The 22,963-nt window shown below is 51.8% G+C and overlaps 2 protein-coding genes across 2 annotated transcripts in view; both read right to left on the reverse strand.

The window, feature by feature from the left end:
- Positions 1–15,961, reverse strand: part of EMP2 (epithelial membrane protein 2) — a 72,995-nt gene extending 57,034 nt beyond the window's left edge. The window contains exon 1 of the mRNA XM_044233106.1: positions 15,905–15,961. The gene's annotated coding sequence lies outside the window, so the exon portion shown is untranslated. The remainder of the gene's footprint in view (positions 1–15,904) is intronic.
- A 2,401-nt stretch (positions 15,962–18,362) lies between these two features.
- The window catches only part of TEKT5 (tektin 5), a 34,751-nt gene continuing 30,150 nt past the window's right edge, over positions 18,363–22,963 (reverse strand). The window contains exons 6-7 of the mRNA XM_044233933.1: positions 21,184–21,338; positions 18,363–19,046 (exon numbers count right to left, since the gene is read on the reverse strand). Coding sequence (XP_044089868.1) covers positions 18,830–19,046; positions 21,184–21,338 — 372 coding nt within the window. The 3' untranslated portion in view covers positions 18,363–18,829. The remainder of the gene's footprint in view (positions 19,047–21,183; positions 21,339–22,963) is intronic.

The raw sequence follows: 22,963 nt of genomic DNA on the forward strand, positions 1-22,963 counted from the left end.
AGGCACTCATAGGACTGGACGTGGACTCCTTAGGTTGCTTTGAAATCGAACATGCTGCCCCTGGTTTTTTTTCTGTTCACTGTGCATACAGGCTGATTGGCTATTTGGTGACAATGAGGAGCTACAAATAAACTGTTATGCTCTTAACTCCGTGCCAGCCAGTAAGCCAGATGCCTTCTGTGAATTCCATTTAAAACCCACACAGCCCAATAGCACCATTTTCCAAAGGAAGACATGGAACATCAGAAAGGTCGCATAGTTCACAAATGAGAAAGCCAGGACATGGTCCAGGTCTGTGATCCATTCACTTTGTCAGGAACCCTGGGCTGCCCAGTGTGGACGCTGCCACCATCTACCACAGTAGAGCACCTGAAACATGGCTGGCCCGAGCATGCCATAAACCCAATATACACGCCAGATTTCCAAGATGTAGTACCAAAAACCAATAAGTAGTTTTTATGTTGATAACGTGCTGAAATGACACCATTTGGAATAAGTAAATTATGTCATTAAAAATGATCACACCTGGGGCGCCTGGGTGGCTCAGTGGGTTAAGCCGCTGCCTTCGGCTCAGGTCGGGATCTCAGGGTCCTGGGATCGAGTCCCACATCAGGTTCTCTGCTCAGCAGGGAGCCTGCTTCCTCCTCTCTCTCTCTGCCTGCCTCTCTGCCTACTCGTGATCTCTCTCTGTCAAATAAATAAATAAAATCTTTTAAAAAAAATGATCACACCTGTTTCTCTTTGTTGTTGTTGTTGTTGTTAGTGGCTATTAGAAAATTTAAAATCTCTACGCATCTGGCTAAGTTATATTTTATTGGACAGTGCTACTCTAACCTGCTTCCTTCCAGTCTAAATATTTTCCCTTCCTTTAAGAGTCTGGGCGCCTGGGTGGCTCAGTGGGTTAACCCACTGCCTTCGGCTCAGGTCATGATCTCAGGGTCCTGGGATCAAGTCCCGCATCGGGTTCTCTGCTCAGCAGGGAGCCTGCTTCCCTCTATCTCTCTCTCTCTGCCTGCCTCTCCGTCTACTTGTGATCTCTCTCTGTCAAATAAATAAATAAAATCTTAAAAAAAAAAAAAAAGAGTTCACGCACAACATCATTTCCAATCCCTTCCCTGAGGAACCCCTTTGAATCAGAGCTTCTTGTCATGAACAATGATCCGTCTGACCATTCTTCCATAACTTGCCTGTTCATGTCCTTTGCCCAGTTTGGTTTTGAGACTTGGCATTAGGGGCATCTACGTCTATCTGTCCCTTGCAATACTGCAAATATTTTCTTCCAATCGCGATCAGCCTTTTGACTTTTTCTGTGATCTCTTTGGCTACATAGATTTCTGTTCTTATGCACCCCATCTGCGAATAGTTTCCTGTGCGGGGGTGGAGGGAGGCTTTAGGATTGTCACAGAAATCCAGGGAAATCTAAGATTTTGCCCATTCCCAAATTTATCAGAAAGTAGCCTGCATTTTCATCTACTACATCCACTTCTCAATCCTTTTTTCTTTCATGCAACTGGAACTATTTCTGTTTGTGATATGAGGAAGGGATCTGACTTAATTTTCCCCTAAATGTGTAGCCAATTGTCCCATTTAGTGAATAATTCATCTTTTTTTTTCTTTATGAAATGCCATTTAAAAAAAATCATCTTTGGGCTGTGTTTTCCCTCTGTTGGCAGGCAAGTCAGCTGTCAGCAGCTCCAAAGTTATATCTGATCAGCTCAACAAGCTCAGCAAACAGATGTCTTCTCTAGGTAGTTCCAGCAAAAGTCCCAGGGCTGACTCTCAGTCAATGGACGATTGACCCAATGCGGTGGCCAGGAACGGATTATGCTAACAGGCCAAGTCTGACCCACTTGGGTAAAGGACACTTGAGAAAGTGGGGGAAGGGGGGTCGTTCCTCAAAGGGAAACTGGGATGCTGGAGACACAAGGAAGAATGGATGCGGGTCATCAAAAACATGCCTAGCACAGTGTGGAAACTCTTAGCCTGTCACTGGGTGCCCCAGAGCCCCGGCAGTATAACTATTTTGAGGGGAGGTCCTCAGGTCCCCTCTGTTCTAGCCAGGTTTCCCCCTCCAAGATCAGGTAGGGTTGTATCTGCCCCAGGAATTCTCAGATCTGACTCCAGATGCCTCTGCAGGGGGATTCCCCACCAGCCTGGAAAAATCAGCCCAGTGGGATTGGTGAGGGTTGGAGACTCTCTTGCCCACTCCTGCCTCAGGACCCTGGGCCAGGTCCCATCTTCCTGTTCAAGGGGGTAAATCTTGCAGAGGGCAGGAAGAAGGAAGGGTGACAGCAGGGCATGGTCACCATTTACAAACAGAAGGTGGCTCCTTCCTGCCCACTCCTGAGAATGGTGCTGTCTGGGCTGGCTCAGGAAGTCAAGCTCCTGCAGGCAGGGTCCCCAGAACGCCTCTTCTGGCTTCCCTCCAAGGGCAACCCCTCGGCCACTAGGGAACAGCCTAGGCTGGAAACCCAGAGATCAAACTCTTCTGCAGAGAGGTTCTGCAACACAGGCCAGCATGTTGACCTTGGGGAGCAGAAGCCCATGTTTCTGCATAGGGTGTCCCAGCCCAAAGCGCATCAGGCCACAGAGGCGGGCACTGCGAGCCCCGCCCTCTAATCCTACAGGGGAACAGGACGTCCAGGAGTCCTTAACACAGGAGGCCAGAATCCAAATTCTCTTGGTGGTTCCCCATCTCCATTGACTTCTCCAAGGCAACCGTCCTTCATGATAATCATACACTGATTATCATGAACCAAAAACACCATATAAAATGAGAATAGGAACCAAAAACACCATATAAAATTAGAATAAAAGTCTCTTTAGAGAACTTTGCCCTGTTGGGCAACATGGAACGTTATCAACTCAACAAAATCAGGCTGCTTGCTACACAGAGGGAGGACACCCAGGGTCAAAGCTCAGCATTGCCCCTTGCTGGCAGCGGGCCTGGCAGCTTGTTAAATATTTCGCACCTTTGTTGACGCCCCTTCAAAATGAGGCTGAGGACTGCCCAGGTCTTGTGAGGCTCTGCAAGTCAAATGACCACCATAAATGGCGGGGAACAGGAGCAACGTGTTGGGTGACTGGAGCACCTGGGAAGGGACCTGAGAGGCAGCCATGTTGTAAGGGAGGGAGGGAGAACGTGGGAAGCCTCCATGAAGCAACAGAAAGTGGACGGAGATTAGCTGTCAGTGTATATTGCAAAATCTCTAGGGCAGCCACTAAAAGAAATTTTTTTAGAAGGCTCATTTATTTTAGAGAGAGAGCAAGCATGAGGAGGAACAGAGGGAGAGGGAGAGAGAGAATCTCAAGCAGACTCCTTGCTGAGCACAGAGCTCTAGGTGGGGGGTTCGATCCCACGACCCCGAGGTCATGGCCTAAGCCAAAATCAAGAGTCAGATGGTTAACTGAGTGAGCCACCCAGGCATCCCTAAAAATATTTTTAAGTGAGTATAATTGATATACCAGGAGAGGAGGGAAAAAATGGAATCACATAAAACAATTGAAAACAGAAAAGGCAGAAAAGGAGGGGAAGTTTTTGTTTGTTTGTTTGTTTGTTTTTTAAGATAGAACAAGTGCTCTAAGTACCTTTGCAGACATGATAAAGATTAATCCCACTGTACCATTATATTAAATGTAAATGGTCTAAATACATCAGTGAGGAAACAGAGATCGTTGGAGTGTCAGAGTGGATAAAAAACAAGACCCAATTGTATGCTGTCTACAAGAAATCCCCTTTAAATACCAATAAATGGGGATGGGAGGTGAGGAGCTGGGAAGCCAAGTTGCCCAGGACTGACCCAGCCGCTTCCTCGACCTCGCCAAGACTCCATTTTCTCTGCTGCGAAATGGGGATAGGAGTGGTTCTCGTCACACAGAGGTGTTGCAAGGATGAAATGAGTTAATTCATAAAAAGCCATTAGGACAATGACTGGCCTAGAGTAAGCACTATAGGACTATAGTGTCTTCAGCAGCATCACTATTATTATCCAAGAGCAGTCTTAGGACTTATCCAGCTCTCACTTCCAATCAGTCTTTCACTGAAAAGCATCCCCTAAATGGAAACTCTACACCCACCGCTGTTTCCTAGAGTTTTAAGACCAGGATCAGCCACATAAATTTCAGTGTCCAGGGAGAGCTGAAAATGTAGTGCCCCTGGTTCAAACTAAGCATTTCGAGAATGTGCATGGACAGAACATAAAATGGAGCACAGGGCCCTTGTGAAACTCAGAGCCTAGTGAGGTTGCACAAATCAAAAGGGTAAAGTCAGAGTCTAGGACGCCAAGCACGGTGCCCTTCTCCCCTCTGCTGGCCCAGGCTGCTCTTCCCCATCACAGCAGGAATACACTGACCTCCTGGCTGGGAACACAATTCACCCCTCCAGACCCATGCAATCCCAGCCCAGACAAAACCCCAGCGCCTCTTCCAAAAGCAATGCTTTGCTGCCAGCTTTCTTTCAAAATCCCAGAGTGACCCAGGATTTCGAAGGGGGCCTCCCTTCTGGATCCACCAGAGCTGAAGGCCAGGTTTTTTAAGGGAAAGGAAGGGGCTAAGACTGTTTCTGGGAGCCTTGCTCAGGGGTGGGCTGGGAACCCCTGGTCCATACACTCCTGACCCTCCTCCCCACTCCAGGGGCTTGGGGTTGGCAGAGACCAGAGGTGTTTTTTTGTTTGTTTTGTTTTGTTTTGTTTTACCTCTGAGAGCTCTGTTTACCAGGTCTGGCAAAGTCCAGGGGCTCAGCTCGCTGTAGTCCATCTCTACCCTGTCCCAAAGGTCACCACCCAGGGGTCCTTGCCCTTTGGGGCACTCTCAGAGTGGCAGGGGGATGCAGATCTGGAAGGGGGGGGGGTGTCTCCTGGCCCAGGCACTGGCGTAAGCAGCAGTCCTGGGTGCCCAGCCTAAGGCGATTCCCAGCGAGTGTGGGCAGGAGGCAAACAAGCCTTCAGTGTCAGCAGGGCCCACCCAGCTCAGAAACACAGCCCTTCAGTCTGGGTGCGGGGGGGGGTGGGGTCTGAGAGTAACCCCTCCAGGCTCAGCGACTGCAGGGCAACCACCCCCCAAAGCCTGCCTCCCCCACACTACCCCTGCTTTGCATACCCATCCCTCCCCTGCTGCCCCAGTGGGGAGGGACTCCCTGCAGGCCTGGGCACCAGCCAGCTGGGTTTTGATCTGGAAGATACCATCCTTCCCAGCCTGGGCAGGGCACTGGGAAAGCCTCTTGCTCCTCCGCCTCTTTCCATTCTCTGCCCCCTCAGAAATGAACCTCACAGGCATCCTGCCAAGCTCAAAATACTGAAATGCAAGCAGCTGTCCCGTGGGTGCCCGCTGCAGGGTGGGAAGCCAAGACAGAGGAAAGCCAGGGCAGGGCTGGCTCCCTCTGCTGTACCCCTTCCTCCCCCTCATCCCTACATTTCTGCATCCAAAGGAGGGTACCCCATTCTGGGGCCGTGGTGATGTTTCCAGAACCCTGCACCGAGGGCTCTGTGGGCCGTGTAAGCCCTTCCCGAGAGACTGGCAGGCGGAAGAGGCAGTCTGAGCTCTGAATCGGGAAAGAGCTGCCCTACTTCAGAGCTTAACACCTGGCAGAGGTGAGGAGGACGGAAGGGAGAGGAAGCGAGTGCAGCGCAGGAAATGAAGGTGCTGTCTCTGCCCAAGCAGCTACTGGGTTGCAAGAGTGAACTTGTATCATTTCGGAACAGAGCCTGGCATTATAGGGATGCCAAAAATGCATACCTAAATGGTTGTTACTGTTAGAGTTGTTGCTCCCCTGGCCTGTTTCCTCACTTCCCCACAGGTGTCCACATTTCCTCTGCCTCCACCCTGTGTTGGGGTGGGTTTGGGGGAAATGAGCCCCTCACTTAGCTACCTTGGGATGGCCTCCAGGATGTCTCTGACCTCTGCTAGGGCTCACAACACAGGCAGGATCCCCTTTGAAAACCTGCCTTGATCTCAGACCCTAGCTAGGATTTATTCATGTCCTGTTCATTCCCGCTCTCTCATATACACACACACACACACACACACACACACACACACAGCTCAAATTCCCAGGGGGCCCATCAATCCATTTGGGATTCCTCTAGTGAGCTAGTCTTGTGTAGGCTCGGTAACAAGTACACTTGAAATTGAATTGAAGTTCATCACTGGAACTAATTTCATTCATTCTGTAGCCATCCACTCACGTCACAGATATTACTGGAGGCCTATCACCGGCCAGACGCTGTGCTGGAGGTAGGCTTGCAAGAATAAAGAGAAAGATGGTGCCTGGCTCCTGGCCCTGGGAGCTGAGCAGGGGTGCGGACCACGACCACCCACGGTGTTGGACAGAATCACCTGAGGGGCACCAGAGACTGCACCCTGCCAGGTTCTGATGCCAAGGCTGGGGAAGGGCCAGGGTATCTGCATTTTTAAAAAAGTACTTCCCACGATTCTCATTATTGTTCCCCCAAGGAATGAGAACTCTAAACAGAGCTAAACACAGGGAAGGGAAGGAAGCTGAAGAGCACCCAATGCAGGGCAGGTAAGGCTGTCCTGGTGAGTCAACTGAGAGGTAGGTGCCGAAAGAGGGAACAGCATGTGCAAAGGCCCTGTGGGCAAGAGTGGGAGGCCAGTGTGGCTGGAGCACAAGAGGATGGAGGAGCCAGAGAGGTGGAGCAGGCACCCTGTGGGCACTGGGGAGCTCTGGAAATGTTTTGTGCAAGAGGGGCTGACATGCTTGGTGCTTGAATGACTTCAGCGGATATGCTTGCTGAGCTCCACAGCCAGACTGGCGAAATCAGGCTTCCCTCACAATTCTCCTCCTTCTGTGGGGCCTTTGCAGAAGGAGGAGGGGGAGCCCAGGAAGCCTGCAGGCCAGCCTTGGCAGACTGGAAGCTTTGGACTTGGTTTTTGCTCCCACCTTCGGAGCCCACCTCCGAAGCTCTGGAGGGACGAATTTGTTTTCCAGTCCCACTGCCAAGACCCACCTCTGGCTCCCCTTGCCCTCAGAAGCCAGTGCCAGAGCCAGTCCCCATTTCACCCACCTCCTCTGCCCCCTAGGGTCACCTGCCAAGATGCTAACAGGCCGCAAGCGGAAGGAACAGAGAAGAGCAGACACTCAGCCCTGCAGGGCACGCTCCTTCTCATCTGTGTACCTACCTGACTGAGCCCCTTCTCCCACACCATCCCGCCCTGCGGTGTGGCTGGCAGCCAGGAGCTGGGGGGTCTGCAGCCCCTCCTCAGTCCTGCAGAAGCTGGTGGGTAGGAGGAGGCAGTCGGGGAAGGTGGGCAGTGCCCACGGGAAATGGGCTGCCAAGGGTGGTTGGCACGGAGCAGGCTGTTACCTCCTGTTCATGAAGGGACTGGGGGGCGTGGCGCAACTCCTGGGGCGGGGCCACAGACTGGGCCTTATTTACATATGGCCATGATGGGGCGGGGCCAAACCTCTGCCTTAATTTTTCTGCTGCTGCTGCTGCTTTTTTTTTTTTTTTTGAAGATCTTATTTCATTTATTTGACAGAGAGACTGAGAACACAAGCTGGGAGACAGAGGGAAAGGGAGAAGCAGGTTATCTGCTGAGCAGGGACGCTGATGTGGGACTCAATCCCAGGCCCCTGGGATCATGACCTGAGCCAAAGGCAGCCGCCCAACCCATTGAGCCACCCAGGAGCCCCTCTACCTTCATTCTTACCAGGTGCCCTCCCCCCTCAACCCCATAACGGAGGGGAGGGGCGCCTCCACAGCCTCCTCTGCATCTTTACTCCTCTGATTAAATGTAAGGATCCTAGGCCAGTTAGAGGGGGAGGGAAGGGAGGAATGACCTCCATTCTGGGAGCCATTTCTGGGTACAGCTAAGTGGGCTGGGGTTTCTCTCCAATCCCTTCCTGGGGACTTCAAACCCTCTCCCCATCCTCCTGTCCCAGGGATAGCACCCAGGGCCTCTCACCAAACTTACTCCACCATTTGCTACATCAGAGAGTCCTGTGCTAGCAAGGCCTCTGAAGTGAAGCTCCATCCCAGCCCATCCCCCCAACACTTGCTGCTCTCTAAGTGGTGACAGGGGGTCCCTAATTGATACTGGGTAAGCAGGACCAGTTAGCCAGCCCCTACCGTATGCCAGTCTCTGTGGCCCGCAATTCACAGACCTAAAATCCAATAACCCTGGCTGAGCCCCTGTGCGTAGAAACAATGGCAACACTGTCCCCATTTTACAGATGAGGACATCAAGTCCCAGCCTACTGAAGAGAGTTGCCCATGGTCACCCAGAGCGTGAGCTGGAGAGTCCAGACTTAAATCCAGGGAAGGGGGCTTCAGACGCCCCTTGAAGTGAGTACTTTTAACCCTCATGCTGACTCACAAAGAAGGTGAAAGGGGAAAAGGAGTGACAGGAGACAGAAGCCCAGGGCACCTGGGCAGGTGACTGGAGGCGGGGCAGGGACCAGGTAAGGCAAGCCAGGAGCAAGGTGTCAGGAGGCCCAAGGTTCCTGTGCAAGGGGACCCTGTCCTGGCAGCCCGCCGAGACCCAGGGCCTCCTTATATCTACATATGCGCAGCAATTCATTCCATGAGATGTCAAGACACTGTCCAAGTTTCCGTCAACATGTTTTCTTGTATCTAGTGGAAATGTTCCAGGGTTCACACAGACATTTTCTTACGAAAATGAGGTTGGAGGGAAGGAGTGGCCATAACTGATTCTCCTTCTCTCGCTCTTTAAAGCTGAGGTGAAACTCACAAAACCCGAAATCCCCGGAAGTGCACAATTCCCTGGCATTTTGCACATTGGCCGTGTCATGCACCCACCACCCCTGCTGGTTCCAGAACCTTTTCATCGGCTCCAAAGGATGCCTGTGTCCTGGAGCAGTCACACTCCCCTTGCTTCCCCCCAAGGTCGGGAAGGGCAAGGCAAAACTAAGAAAGAGCACCTGCTTGCAGCCCTGCCCTGCTAAGGCGCGAGGCTTCCCTGCCTGCTTCTCAGTTCCCCATCAGGATACCCCTTATCAGTATATGTGCTGCCGAAGCGAGCACAGGATGACCCCTTATCAGGACAGGAGGCCACACACTTCTTGGGAAGCCCAGTTCTCTGACTCATATCCTGGGCTGATGGGTCTCCCTCATCTTCTCAGACGGCCAACAGCCCCGGGGGCCAGACACTCCCTCTCCCCTCCCCCACTGCCAGGTTCAAACCCACCAGGCACAGGTGGTAGTGGCACAGGGGGAGCCCGGCCAGCAGCCCCCTGGATGTCCCCAGGGCCCTGGGCTCTGCTCCTCATGGGTGCCCACAGCCATGCCTGCCCCCAGAGGAGCGCCAGGAATCCCAAGCAGCATAGTTGGGTAGGGAGGAGGGAGGGACCAGTTGTCTCTGGGACACCAAATTCCTTCCTCCCAGGGAGCCTGTCTGCAGTCACATGGGACCCAAGGAGGTGCAGAGAGAGGCTTCAAGTCCAGCCCCCAGCCCCATACAGAGATCAAGAATGTTGTATGTGTTTTTAGGGGAGGAATAGAAGGACTCCACATAGTTCCTTAGGAATTTTAATTGCATGCTTTGAACCTGCCTCCCATTCCTGCCCCTCCGCCCTCAGTCTTCGTGAGGGGACACTTGTCAGGAGGGCCCCGGGAATGACAGGAGCAAACAGCCAGGACTTTGTATGATGGTGACGCACTGACATTTCTGGACAAGGCCAAAAATGCAGCCGCCTCCCTCCCAGCGTCTTGCTGCCTGATGCTGGTTGACGTGTGTGTGTGTGTGTGTGTGTGTGTGTGTGTGTGTGTAGGTAGGGGTGGGGAGCACCACTGGGGAGCCACCTGGGTGCCAGTGCCAGTTCATCCTGTGTCCCTGTGGGTGAGCGACCTAGCTGCTCTCTGCCTCAGTTTCCTCTTCTGTAAAATGGGGACAGAAACGGCAGCTACTCCAAAGGATGAGTGTGGGATTCCTTGGGATACAGGGTCAAGTACCCCGCATCTCATCCGCACGCAGAAAATGATTTCCAAGTCTTATTATTTCTGCTATACATCAGCAGGGCTCTTCCCCCAGGGCAACTGCTGGGCCAGAAAGGCTGGTGGGACATTCTGTTCCTGTGGGGCTGGCCTTTGCCAGTGGCCTTGCCAGAACTGTCCCAGACTCGTGGGCCCCCTCGGCATAGCTTTCCTTCATTTGGAAGGCTGTGGTCAGCAGTTCACACCCTGACATCTTAAGGCTTAAGGCCCGTCTCAGCCAGTTATTCTCTGTGTGACTGTGGGCAAGTTTCTTAACCTCTCTGTGCCTCTGTTTCCACGACCACAAAATGACGTGTCAACAGTACCTGTGTTCCGGGGCTGCGTAAGGGTCACATGGGACAGCACGTTGACAAACTGTCTAGCACAGAGCAGTGCTCTGTAAATGTGAGCTGCTTTTGGAAAAATAGTACCGGGGGCGCCTGGGTGGCTCAGTGGGTTTAGCCTCTGCCTTCAGCTCTGGTCATGATCTCAGGGTCCTGGGATCGAGTCCCACATCAGACTCTCTGCTCAGCGGGGAGTCTTCTTCTCTTCCTCTCTCTCTCTGCCTGCCTTTCTGCCTACTTGTGATCTCTGTCTGTCAGATAAATAAATAAAATATTTTTTAAAAATAGTACTGAATACCCTTCATGCGCAGAGTTATGCTTCGTCTTAACGGTCAGCCATAAAAGGGTGTTTAGGCAACAACAATGGAAGAGTCTTATTGGACCCATTTTACGGATGAGAAAACAGAAAGGTCAAGCGGCTCTCCCAAGAGCAGCACAGCTAATGGAGAGTGGAGTCCGCATTAGAATCCGGATCCACCTGGAAAGCCCAGCTTTTAGCCAGGACATCACAGCACCGCCCCTTTGAAACAATTAAGAGGCCTCCTTCCTGCCACCCATGACAGATAGTCCTTGTTTGCAGGATTTGTGGAGAAAAATCTGTAACAACGGAAGCGGATGACGGTTCAATAAATGTATCGGTCGAACACAGCAGAGTCTGCTGACACGTAAACGGTTGTTTAGATGCTGTTGGAGATGTACTGTGTGTCTCTTCTGCCCATGTCCTGATGCTCACGTAGACTCAAGGAGCTGCTCCGCCCCGGCCCTGGCCTCCCCAGTGATCCTGATGGAGGGCATGCTGGGCATGAGGACGGGCGAGGATGGGATCCCCTGTGCTTAGGGAAGGCGGGTCCCACTGGCTTATGGAGCACTGGGTTTTACCAGAACCGCAAGGAGAGAGACAGTGGATGACTCAGTAGTAAAGAGGAACCAGCTACAGACGCTCACAACACCGACAAATCAGAAAACAATTATGGGGAGTGCAAAAGAGGAAAAAGAGAGAGAGAGAGAACACAGTGTATGATTCCATCTACACAAAATCCTAGAACCCACAGCTCATCTCCAGTGACAGAAACAAATCAGTAATCAGCCAGTCCGGGGACAGGGGTATAACCAAGGTGGGGGCACAGGAAACCTCTCAGGGTGATGGGTTCATTCGCGATCTTGGCCATGGCTTTGGTTTCTTGGGTGAAAACATATGTTAAAACTGATCACGTTGGGGCACCTGGGTGGCTCAGGTCATGATCTCAGGGTCCTGGGATGAAGCCCCTGCCTGCTCCGACCTGGCTCTGTGCTCAGCAACGAGGCCACTTCTCTCTCTCTCTCTCTTTTCCCTCCCCCACCCCGCTCCCTCTCTCCCCCTCTCTCTCAAATAAATAAATAAAATCTTAAAAAAAGAAAAACTAATCTTGTTGTCCTCCTTAAATACAGGCGGTCTGTAACTGGCCACAGCCTTCACTGGGGCTGGGGGAGACGGTACGCGGGAAGCCATAAGGGAAATGCAGGGGTGAAGGGCGGAGGTGTGGGATGGTCAAACACATCGTGGGAAGGGCCTGGCTTGGAGCATGACTTGGGGGTGCAAGCAAAGGCTGGGCAATCCCCGTGGAGAAGTGGGGGAGGCAGAGCTGGCTGCAGGGAACGGGAGTAAAAGAAGGCGCTGGAGAGAACGGAGAGGTCGGGCTGTGTGACAGGAAGCAAGTCACTGTGCCTCTCTGGATGGGGCTTTCTCTTCTCAAAAATGAGGGGTTGAAAGTATCCTTCCCGAGGCCCTCAGCAGCTCCATCCATTCATGCAAACAACTTCCTGTGATTCTGAAGCTTAAAATCAAAAAGGGGCCTTTGGGATCACCTTTGTTAACCAGAACATGAAAAACCCCCAGGACTTCTGCATACCTAGGGCATTACTACTGAGGGTTTACTCTACTTTCCTGGGCTCAGTTTTGCGGAATGACTGAAGCGGGACTGGGAAAGAGAATACACACAATAGCGTCCAAGGTCGAAGGGTCCTGGCCTTCTACAGCTCCAGCCTCTACATCTTAGACCCCATGCTCCTCCTCGAAACACGTCCCCACTGGGAAGTGGACTTCAAGGAGAGTCTCTGTGGGTGTCTGGTACAATAATAACTGATAAAAAATGCACACAGTGGGGAAGCAGGGTGTCGCAGGAAGTCAACGGGCAGGTGTCAGGCACCTTGCTCCCTAACCTAAATTGGCTTCCTCTGTGGTCGTGTCACCCATGTTTGAAGTCCCTTATCTTTCTCTAGACCCTGAGCCTCAGTTTTGTAGGTTGAGTCACAGGCTTTTTCAGGGAGATTTGACGTAGAGGGATAAACCAGTTGCCTAAGTGGTCAGCAGGCAAGATATGGGGGAGAAGCCAGACTGGTGTGAGGCAATAGGGCATAGTGGGGACTGTGGCAAAATCAATGCTCTGAGCTCAGTGGATGAGCTACACCAGGGGAATGTGGGTGTGGAGTAGTCAGATAAGCCCAGCTTTAAGAGAAACAAACAAACAAACAAAATCATAATGCAGAATTTGTTATTGAAATGCTAGTAATGAATTCAATACATTTTTGAAGGCTTCCAACAGATTGAGACTTAGGTCTTATGCCTATCAACCCTGTCAGTTCCTACGTCTTCAGTCCCATGTCCTTTCTCGTGGCTTCTCTCTTTGCCTCCAAAGTCTGCTGGGTTTCTGGCACTTGCCTGGCCTTCTGAAAAATGCTAAAATGCTGGGTCAGGCCATGGAGGCAGGAAAAGGCTAGAAGTGTGAGCACATGCTTGCACACACACACACACACACACACACACATACACACACAACCCTGTTTAGGGAGTGGTACGTCCCCTGGAGCCCAGCTGGGCAGTATCTCTTCTGAGCGGACAGGGAATGCAAGTCAACTGGGAGAGCCTCCAAGTACTCCCAATTTGTTCTTAGGCCTGGCAGGGAGCCAGCACTCGTCTCTGGGATTTCCTGCCTGGGCTACAGTGGGGAGACACCCTGTACGGCTGGCCAGCGTGCCAGCTTCTGAGGGCCACTCTGGGATCCCACATCACTGGCCTCTTGGGTTGTAAACAGCAGATGGATGGGAAGGCTTACGTTCCCCACATCCAAACACAACCACCCTCCTCTTTTTCTCCTTAAACTCAGAAACAACCCACCAGTCCATGATGGGTATAGATGCATTCATATATGCTTATTTGAGCATTTATCATCTGCTCAATAGAATATCTATGGGACACCCTCTGTGTTCAGGGGCTGAGGGTACAAAGATGACCAGAATCTCAGGGCATCCCCATTCCCTTCGCTTCACCTCCTGCCCCAATCACTTCTGGCAGTTCGCCCAAAGCCTCCTGGGCACCAAACCTGGTAGCCCTTCTTTACCTCTTACTACAAAATTTTCTTTCCAATGAGCCCGCCCAGCATCACTCATTATTAGGGAGACGCAGATCAAAACTACAGTGAGATGCCCCGTTGTGGCCATGAGGACAGCTATTGTCAAAAGCCAAGAAGAGACCAAGTGTTAACCAGGATGTAAGGAAATGGGAACGCTTGGGGGGGAAGAGCAAGGCAGTTGCTCAAACGGTTAACAATGGAATTACCAAAAGACCTGCAATTCCTCTTCTGGGTATACACCCCAGAGCGTTGACAGCAGGGTCTCAGAGAGATGGCTGTACACCCATGTTCACTGTGGCATCATCCCAGCAGCTAAAACATGGAAGCCACCCAAGTGTCCACTGACAGAGGAATGCGGAAACGAATCGTAGTAAGACCCATACAGCAGATTACCATTCAGCCTTGAAAAGGAAGGAAACTCTGACAGATGCTACAACACGGTTGACCCTGGAGGACACGATGCTAAGAGAAATAAGCCGTCAAAAAAGACAAATGTCTCAGGATTTCACATGGATGATGTAGAGTGGTCACAATCATACCGGCAGAAAGGAGAAAGGCGGCAGTCGGGGTCGGGGGAGCGGCGGGTGTGTAATGGGTGCAGAGGTTCAGCTTTATAAAATGAAAAGTTACACAGAGACGTGGTGGTAAAGGTTGCACAGCGTCCCTAATGCACCCATTCCCCGTAGATGTACATTTCAAAGTGGCTGTGATGGTCAATTTTATGTTAAGCGGATTTTGTCACCAGAGAAACTTAAAAAAATTTCTTAACAATCAGCACACCCAGCACCCAGACCTTGGTTTCCTTTTTTCTTTTTTTAATTTGTCTCTTTTTTTTTTTAAGATTTTATTTATTTATTCATGAGAGACAGGGAGAGAGGCAGAAGGAGAAGCAGCCTCCCCACCAAGTAAGGAGCCCCACCCCGAGGCTCCATCCCAGGACCTCAGGATCACAACCTGAGCAGACGGCAGACACTAACCAACTGAGCCAACCAGGCCCCCCCTCCCAACTTTTTTTCTTTGAGTATAGCTGATGCCCATTACCAGACCTTGGCTTCTAATTATTAGTCTCAAAACAAAACAAAGCAAATCAAAAACAACCAAAACCAACCCAACAACTAAAACAAACAAAAACCAAACCAGGGCTCCTTGGAGAAATGGCTGATTTGAGAGATGGAGCAAGGGGAAAAAAAAAAAAAATCAAGAGGAGCCTGGAGCATCTTATAGGGTTGGAAAGCGAGGAAGTGCTCAGAAGACAGAAGAGGGGGGTTGTGTCAAAGGGTCGAAGGAACCAACCTGGAAGAGAGCTCCAATGGCCAAACAATTGGAGGGACAGAGTAAATACTGCAGTATTCGATGATAACTCAAAGCCTAAAGTAAACGCCCATGAGTGCAGCCGTGCAAATAAATGATAGAATGAATAAGGGACAAGGGACATACTTAGGGAAGAATTACGAAAAATATATAGAAATACTCTCCCTCCAAGATGGGGACCTTACTCCCTCTGCTCTTGAACGTGTGTGGGCTAGACTTAGTGACTTACTTCCAGAGCATGGAAAGGAAAAAGCAGGAACATAGGGTGGGGAATGCCTGGCAGACACGACCTTCCCCAAGGGATCGGTCACCATCACCAGGGTCAACACCCACCACGGGGATGTCACCAATGCTCTGATACGAGGGGACGAGAAGTGCACTTCACCTCAGGGGCCTCCCCCCGCCCAAACCCGTAACCCCAGACTAATCATGAGAAAAACATCACACAAACCCCAACTCAGAGACATTTGACGAACCCCTTCAAATCCCAACAAACACAGGAACTCTTCAAAACCATCAAGGTCACAGAAAACAGGGACCGCCTGAGAAACTGTCAGAAAGCAAGAATTAACCACTAAACACCGTGTGCTACCCTGGGTCGGATCTTAGGACGGAAGAAGGCTGAGCCACGGAAACACACCCCGGAGTTTGTTAACATCAACGCGCTGACGTTCATGTCTTAGTTTTGGCAAACGCACCGTAAGGACCACTTCGGGAAGATGCAGACATCAGGGCCAGGCAGGCGACGGGCACACAGGAACTGCGCGCGTCCTCTTTGAGACTTTTCTATAAATCCCAAACTACTGCAAACTACGGTCTATTTACAAAAGCACTTCCTCCCGATTAATAAAGGAACACATGTTCACGGCAGATAATTCATCCTATAAACAAGTCACCAGCGCTTGCTTACCATCGACTGTGAGCAGGCCAGCGTGTTTCAATACAATCTTTTTTCCTGTGCGCTTTTGACGCAATCGTGGACCAGTTAAGAACACAGTTTTGTCTCCTGGCTTTCGGCCTTACAAGCACATTCCCCCGGCATTCAAGCACTTGGCACCAGTCTCGCGGCTGCTCGGTATCCCAGGACTCGGCTGTGCCGTGCTTTGCTTAGCCGCTCTGTTCCTGCTGCTGGACCCGGCGCTCAGAGGTCTCTTACGAAAAATAAACTCTAGCGCACACAGCTGGGTCTGCATTTGGGATCGTTTCCTAAAGAGAGTCTGGAGGAAGACATTCCTAACTGGAAGGGCGTGGATACATCTAAGGGTCTTGACGCACGTGGCCAATTTGCTTTCCCAAACAGCGTGCTCTTGGGTGTCCTGGCCAGCCGGATATTGAGAACACCTGCTTCTAGAGCGTTTGCTTTATTCTTTGGAACATCCCCACGTTTGCATCTGTCTGTGATCTCCAGGACACTGCTTCCCCTGGACCCTGCCTGCCCGACGCTGTGCTCTCTGGGCCCCTCGGTCCCCTGCCGGCACTCCAGCAGCGCCCCCCTCTCTCTCACTTTTGGGATCTCCCTGTGCCAGCCCACCTCTTCCTGAGACCTCCCGGCCTCCAAGCCCACCCTCGGCTAGCCTCCTTCTTGAGCTCCAATGCCACATTCCCACGTGCCTTTCTGATATTTATACCAGGACATCCCTCGGGTGCTGATCTGGACTCTTAGTATAAAAGGCTAGTTGTGACTTCTCCCTGCCTCTACTACCCCCTCATGCTGCCGGGGAGGGCCCTCCTCTGTCCCATCCTGACCGTTGGCCTCCTATAAGCCACACTCTACGGACTGCAGCTTCGGCCCCACAAACGAGGCACGTGTCCTTCTGCCTCAAACTCTAACAGATGGGTTCTCCACCCCACTCCCTCCCTCCAGCTTCTCTCTCCTCCTGACTCCTCTGCATGGAGGAATTATTTTTCAAAACACCAATGTGGTCATTTCGCATCCCCACGTTTAAAGATCCCCGCCCCCCACCACGGCCGGCAGACACGCCTAGATTCCTGCATTCAAGGACTGAAACAGGATTGAAACTCATTTGTACAAAAACGGACCCTCTGTCCTCTTTCAAGCAAGCTTACCTCAAGGGCAGCCTCCGCGGGGATGCTGGACGGTAGACGGTCTCTAACACCTCTGCAGGATTTGCTGATCTCCCTTCTGAACAAAAGGACAGAAACCTTCAGCCAACATCACCTTGGGCAGACAGCTCTTCCTAACCAGACATTAGCAACATTTTGCTTCGTTCGGCCCTGGGCGTAGATAAGGTCTGCAGTCATGCTACAAATTTGCCTTTGAAATAAATCTGTAATTGTTTTTAAGTGCAAAGGTCTGAAAGATGGAGTAACAGTAAAGGCGGTAGTAGCTTAGGGCAGACTGTCGGGGTGTTACTACTACTCCCAGCGAGGTCCCTGGACTGTGAGCTGCATCTGGGAGCTTTTCAGAACTTCAGACCCTCAGGCTCCCGCTCAGCCCTCCGGACTCAGAATCCGCAAGTTAACAAGGGCTGGGGGAGCTCCGCGCATGCACAGTAAACTCTAGGAAGCACGGATGGGAATAGTGAAGCCTGGGAAACGCGGGCCTTCCAGACAAAAAGTTGAAACTATTTCGAGATGATTCACACGCCTCTGCAAGGGCTTCTGCATCCGGGACCCTAGCTCCCTGGCTTTATTCAGGCCGCTTTTCCACCCTCTTCTGCCTTCACCTCCTTAACCTTCGTGACTTTTCCTTCTCTGGTTTAATTGAGGTGAATGTCACGTGACATAAAAATTGACCATGTAAAGGCCCAGCAATCTGCCAGCTCGGGGGTTTGCCCATTCTGGACAATGCATATAAACGGAATCACAGGGAATGAGGCCTTCTGGGTCTAGATCCTTTCACTTAGTGTGATGTCTTCATGGTCCACCCATGTTGAAGCAGGTGTTTCTTTTACGCGGAATAAAATTCTATTGCAAGGACAGGCTGTGTCTTGTTTTTCCATTCACTGATGGACATTTGGGTTGTTTTCCCTTTTTTAGCTATTGTGTTTATTAGCACACTGCTGTGAATGTCCATGTACCACTGTTTTTTTCTTTTTTCTTTTTTTTTTTTTGAGTATCTGTTTTCAACACTCCTGGTTATACACATAGGAATACAATTGCTGCATCATGAAGGAATTCTATGTTTAATGTTTTCAAGCAATGTCACATCCTCATAGAGCTTTTCCTCCACCCTCACCTGCCTCCCCCTGCCCCACCCACAGAACTAATTTCATCTCCTTTTCCTCCCTTGGCAATTTCAGAAACACCCCACAAAGCCACACCGGGATTCAAACCCAGGACTCCTGGCTTCAAATCCTAGCTTTTTACCCCGCCCCACACAGCCGGACTGTCGCCTCTCCCTGGGACTGACCTCCTTTCACAGATGAGGGGGCTCAGGTCGGGAGTCTGTCCAAGGCCACACAGCTCCTGGGGGACAGCTGGGCTCCAGACTCTCAGTTCTGGCGTCCCATCTTTGGATCCCATGGTCTATAATGTGCTCCTAAATGGACGAGCAGGTTTCACAAAAATGTGCCCCCTTCCATTTTCTGGGGATGCCGAGAACCTCACAATGCCCTGTCCCCAAGAAATCGGTATCTGGTCCGGGATCTGCCGCCAGGCTGGTTCTGCAGCAAGGAATGAGCTCCGGGATCTTTGCTTTGGGCACGTTTATTTTGGCTCTTAATATACGTATTTATATAATTTGGTTTTTGTTTTTCCATGATAGGAGGAAAGGGAGAAAATGACACTTTATTTTGTATTCCTGCCTTTTTCATTTTTATGCTGGGCACCCGGAACAGGCGTGGGGCTGGACACAGGGGCCGGCCACCGCGGCTCAGGAGCAGCCCACCAGGCGCGGCACGCACGGGAAGCTCTTGCGCATGCTCATGCACTTGTCCTTGTCGATGCACAGCGTGTTGGCCTTGATGGCCAGCTCGTGCTCCAGCCGGCTCTTGGTCATCACCAGCAGCTGCAGCGTGTCCTGCGTCTCCCGCAGCCTCAGCTTGAGGGTCTGCAAGGTGTCGTCAATGGTGAACACCTCGTTCACGAGCCTGCGGCCAGAGCAGAGGGGAAGGTGTGGTTCACGGAGCGAGTCAGCAATGATGACACTTCTACGAGGTGCCAGGCACCGGGGACCACCGTGAGCAAGCAAGAAAAGGCTCAGCTGTCAGGGGAGACAGAGGTAGAACGGGCAGACAGGGGAGCGGCCCTGAGCACAAAGGAAGCTCAAAGGAAGGAACAGGGTGTGTAAGGAAACAATCTGGTGGTTCCTCAGTAAGTTAAATGTAGACTTAGCCATGTGACCCAGCAATTCCGCTCCCAGGTACCTAGCCATGAGAACTTCAAACAGATACTCAGATTCCTGTTACAGCAGGCCTAGGGAATGAATCCGCTCCATGAGCTGTGATGGCAGCTCGCTGGCAGGGCTCTGTGTGGGGTCCCACTTCTCGGCTCAGGCTACTGGAAGGTCTTGATTTAGATATCAGGGCGGGCTTCCCCATGGCAGGTCTGAACTAGAGAGAGGTCACAGAACAGCTTGGAACCTCTTAGCTCCTTGGGGCTCTAGCCCAGAGCTGTCCAACAGAACTTTGCACAGCTGCGGAAATGTTCCATGCTGTCCAGTAAGGCAGCCTATGACTGCCTGCTTGAAATGTGGTTTGTGGATGTAAGGAGCTGAGCTTTAACATTTGTCTCTGTTAATTAATTTATATGTGAATTTAAATGGGTGTTCATTTTCAGGTATGGGCATGGATGGGACCTGACCCATGAGAGAGGGGGAGGGGTTACCTGTAGAAGGAACAGGAAAGAAGGCCCCACGGTGGTAAAGGAAGGATGGAGGAGTGAGGAAGTAATGAACAGACGGGGCAGCTCAGTTGTTGGGAGAAGGCAGACTCTTGTCTGCTCAGTTCCCAACACATTCATGCACACACACACACGTATGCGCGTGCACATACACACAGACACACACAGAGACACACGTGCACACTGCCTGGGCCCCTGAGCCAAACATGACCCATCCATGCTCCCCATTTACCCTCTTCAGCAGCACAGCTGGTGCACAAGGAGGCAGGGAGCTTGTCCTAGAGCAGTAGGACCTCCAGGACAAATCTGGTCCCCGAAAGCCCTGTTCCGTGTAAGTTCCCTGGGATGGGTTATCAGAAAGCCGTCGGACCCAGAGGGCGCTGGGATCCAACCTGAGCATCTGAGAAGCAGGAACGGGTGCAGGAGGACTGGGAGAGCTTCCCCCAACCCTCCGTAGGGAGCTGGACCCCTTGCAGCCTAGCTGGGGTGGGACCTGGACACTGCCCCCCCTCTAGGGGTGAAGAACTTCCAGACCAGCAGCAGGCCAAGGAGCAGGTAGCCAGGCCTCCAAGATCAAAGCCTGGGGTCACTTTCCCTGCCCATTCCCTGCCAACACACACAGCCAGCTTTTCCGTTTCCTGAGTGATTATCTGGTAGTAACGAGGCTGTGTGTCACCTGGAGCCATTTTCTCTCCGAATATTCTTCCTCCCTCTCTTTACTTCTCCGGCTCTTCTCACATCCCCACACATCCAGCTCAGGACAAGGACAAGCCACTGACTCGTGAGCATTTATCGGGCTGCAACGGGGAGCTGGTACGGAGCCCCAGCATGGAGGGCCCACACAACCGAGGGGCCTGCCCCTGGTCACACAGATTTCCATGTCTGATAGCCCGTTCCTTCTCTGCCTGGCCCTCAATGCATTCCAAAACCCAAACCCAAGCTCACAAACCCCAGCTCTGGGGCTACATGAGCCTTTTACCCCCTCTTCAGTGAGGAGCCCCTTTGTGCACAGAAGCAGCCCTCCTCCTCCGGCGTTCACGGAGAACTTTCCAAGACGGAGATGGAGACCAAGGCGGGGTGGGAGCTGGCGCCTCTCTCCTGGGTGCGCAGGGGTCGGGGAAGCAACCCTGGGACGCAGACCATGTCTCTGGCCTGAGAGGCTTCCTCTCCTTAGTTTTCCAGGGGAAAGCTGGAGGACGCCCAGAACTCAAGGTGGGGGAGGATATGGAGGGGACCCTGGAACTCCAGACCTTGCCCCGTGTCCTGCTGAGTTGTGGGGCTACCTGTCCTGATCGGCAGTGGTGAGGGAGCAGTCTATTTTTCAGACCTAGGTTTCTGGGGCGCTCTGGAGACCCACCCATCCCCGTCCTGGTCTCCCCCACTCACTTGAACTGTGGGATGTCCCTGCAGAGCTCCACATTGGGCCGCCAGGTTCGGCACTCCAGCCGTGTCTGCGCCACCTTCAGTGGGCACTCCTTGGCCATGATGGACCTTTCCAGAAGCATGATGGTATTCTCCGCCTGGAAGATCTCCTGAAGCGTCTGTGGGGAGCATGCAGGGGTGTGTCATGGAAGCAGCCAGCTCTGGGCTGGGTGCTTAAATGACTCCTTCCCCAACCTAGAACGCCCATGGCAGGGGGCTGCGTTCTTCCTCAGACAACCCGGGAAAGCAGCTTGAGGACCCTGTGAATGTGGGGTTGCTGCGTTTCCAATCTCCAGAGTCCACTGGAGTCCGCCAATGAGTGTTCAGTGGGAGGGATGGAGGGAGAGGGAGAAAGGCCTTTAAGATTAACACAGTCGGGGCGCCTGGGTGGCTCAGTGGATTAAGCCTCTGCCTTCGGCTCAGGTCATGATCCCAGGGTCCTGGGATGGAGCCCCACATCGGGCTCTCTGCTCGGTAGGGAGCCTGCTTCTCTCTCTTTCTCTGCCTGCCTCTCTGCCTACTTGTGATCTCTGTCTGTCAAAAAATAAATAAAATCTTAAAAAAAAAAAAAGATGAACACAATCGTCCAAAACAATCCAAAAAGCTTGTAATTGAATCCACTTGAATCTGAATTAATCTAGGTTGTTCTAGATCTTTGTAATCCAAAATTTACCTTTCTAGCAACTAGGTCAGTAAATAAACTAGAAGGAAGGAAGCGGGTGGGAGAAAGGGAGAACACGGGAGAGAGAGACTCAAAATTTTCTACTTCTGTGTAGAAATATTTCCCCCAATATAATGCCCTACAATTGATGGGAGTGCAAATCCCAGGAAAGGACAGGAGAGAGCCTGCCGGGGACCGGGAATGCTCTGTATCTTGATTGATATGGAGGCTCCCTACGTGGAAACACAGGCAGAAAAATATTTATCCAAATTCATCAAGCTGTATACTCCACTGCAAGAGTTTTATACTTCAATAGAAAATAAAGCGAAAATCAGGAAAAGGTCATTACGAGAAAAGATTGGCAAAATGGTGATATTCGTGCTGGGTCCATGAGGACCTTTTAGAGGATTCTCTCTCCTTCTGTGTGTTTGAAGTTTTCCGTAATAAAAAAAGGAAAGCACGAGAGGACGAACGGAGACCAGCCGCGCTGGCGCCGTACGGGAACAGAAGGAACCCGATCTTGCGCTCGGCTGACCACAAGTACGCCGGAACCCAGAGTACTCCACGCACGCCCCCTCACCGTGACTGACACGTCCACTCCCGTCCCTACCAGCACCGTGAGCAGTTCTAGTCTTCACGACCCTCTCCTTCCAGGGGACTCTCTGTGGGTCGCTCACACCGCTTTCAGACTTGGCAGGACCCAATGACGAGGTCCTATGTGCTCCCTTCCTGACAAGCCTGGACATGGACCCCTGCCCACTTGGACTTCCAGCATCCCTCCTTTGCTCGCTGTTGGTCCACCTCCCTCATAGGCACGTGCACTCCGAGAAGCTGGGGGGGCCTTGCTTTGTCCACGCGGCATCCCCATCGGCAGGACCAGTGCTGGGCACAGACTGAGGGCTGCCGGATAAGACACAAGATTCTCTTAATGAATCTTAATGTGAGTTTCCGATCGACAACAAGGCCTTTTACGTGAATGTGGGTCGGCTACTGCAAATGACACACCAACACCAACAAAATGATCTGTTTTTGCTCTGAAATTCAGGTTTAACTGGGCATCCTGCATTTTTATTTGCTAAATCT

This window comes from Neovison vison, chromosome 14, assembly GCF_020171115.1.
Source record: "Neovison vison isolate M4711 chromosome 14, ASM_NN_V1, whole genome shotgun sequence".
Lineage (NCBI taxonomy): Eukaryota > Metazoa > Chordata > Mammalia > Carnivora > Mustelidae > Neogale > Neogale vison.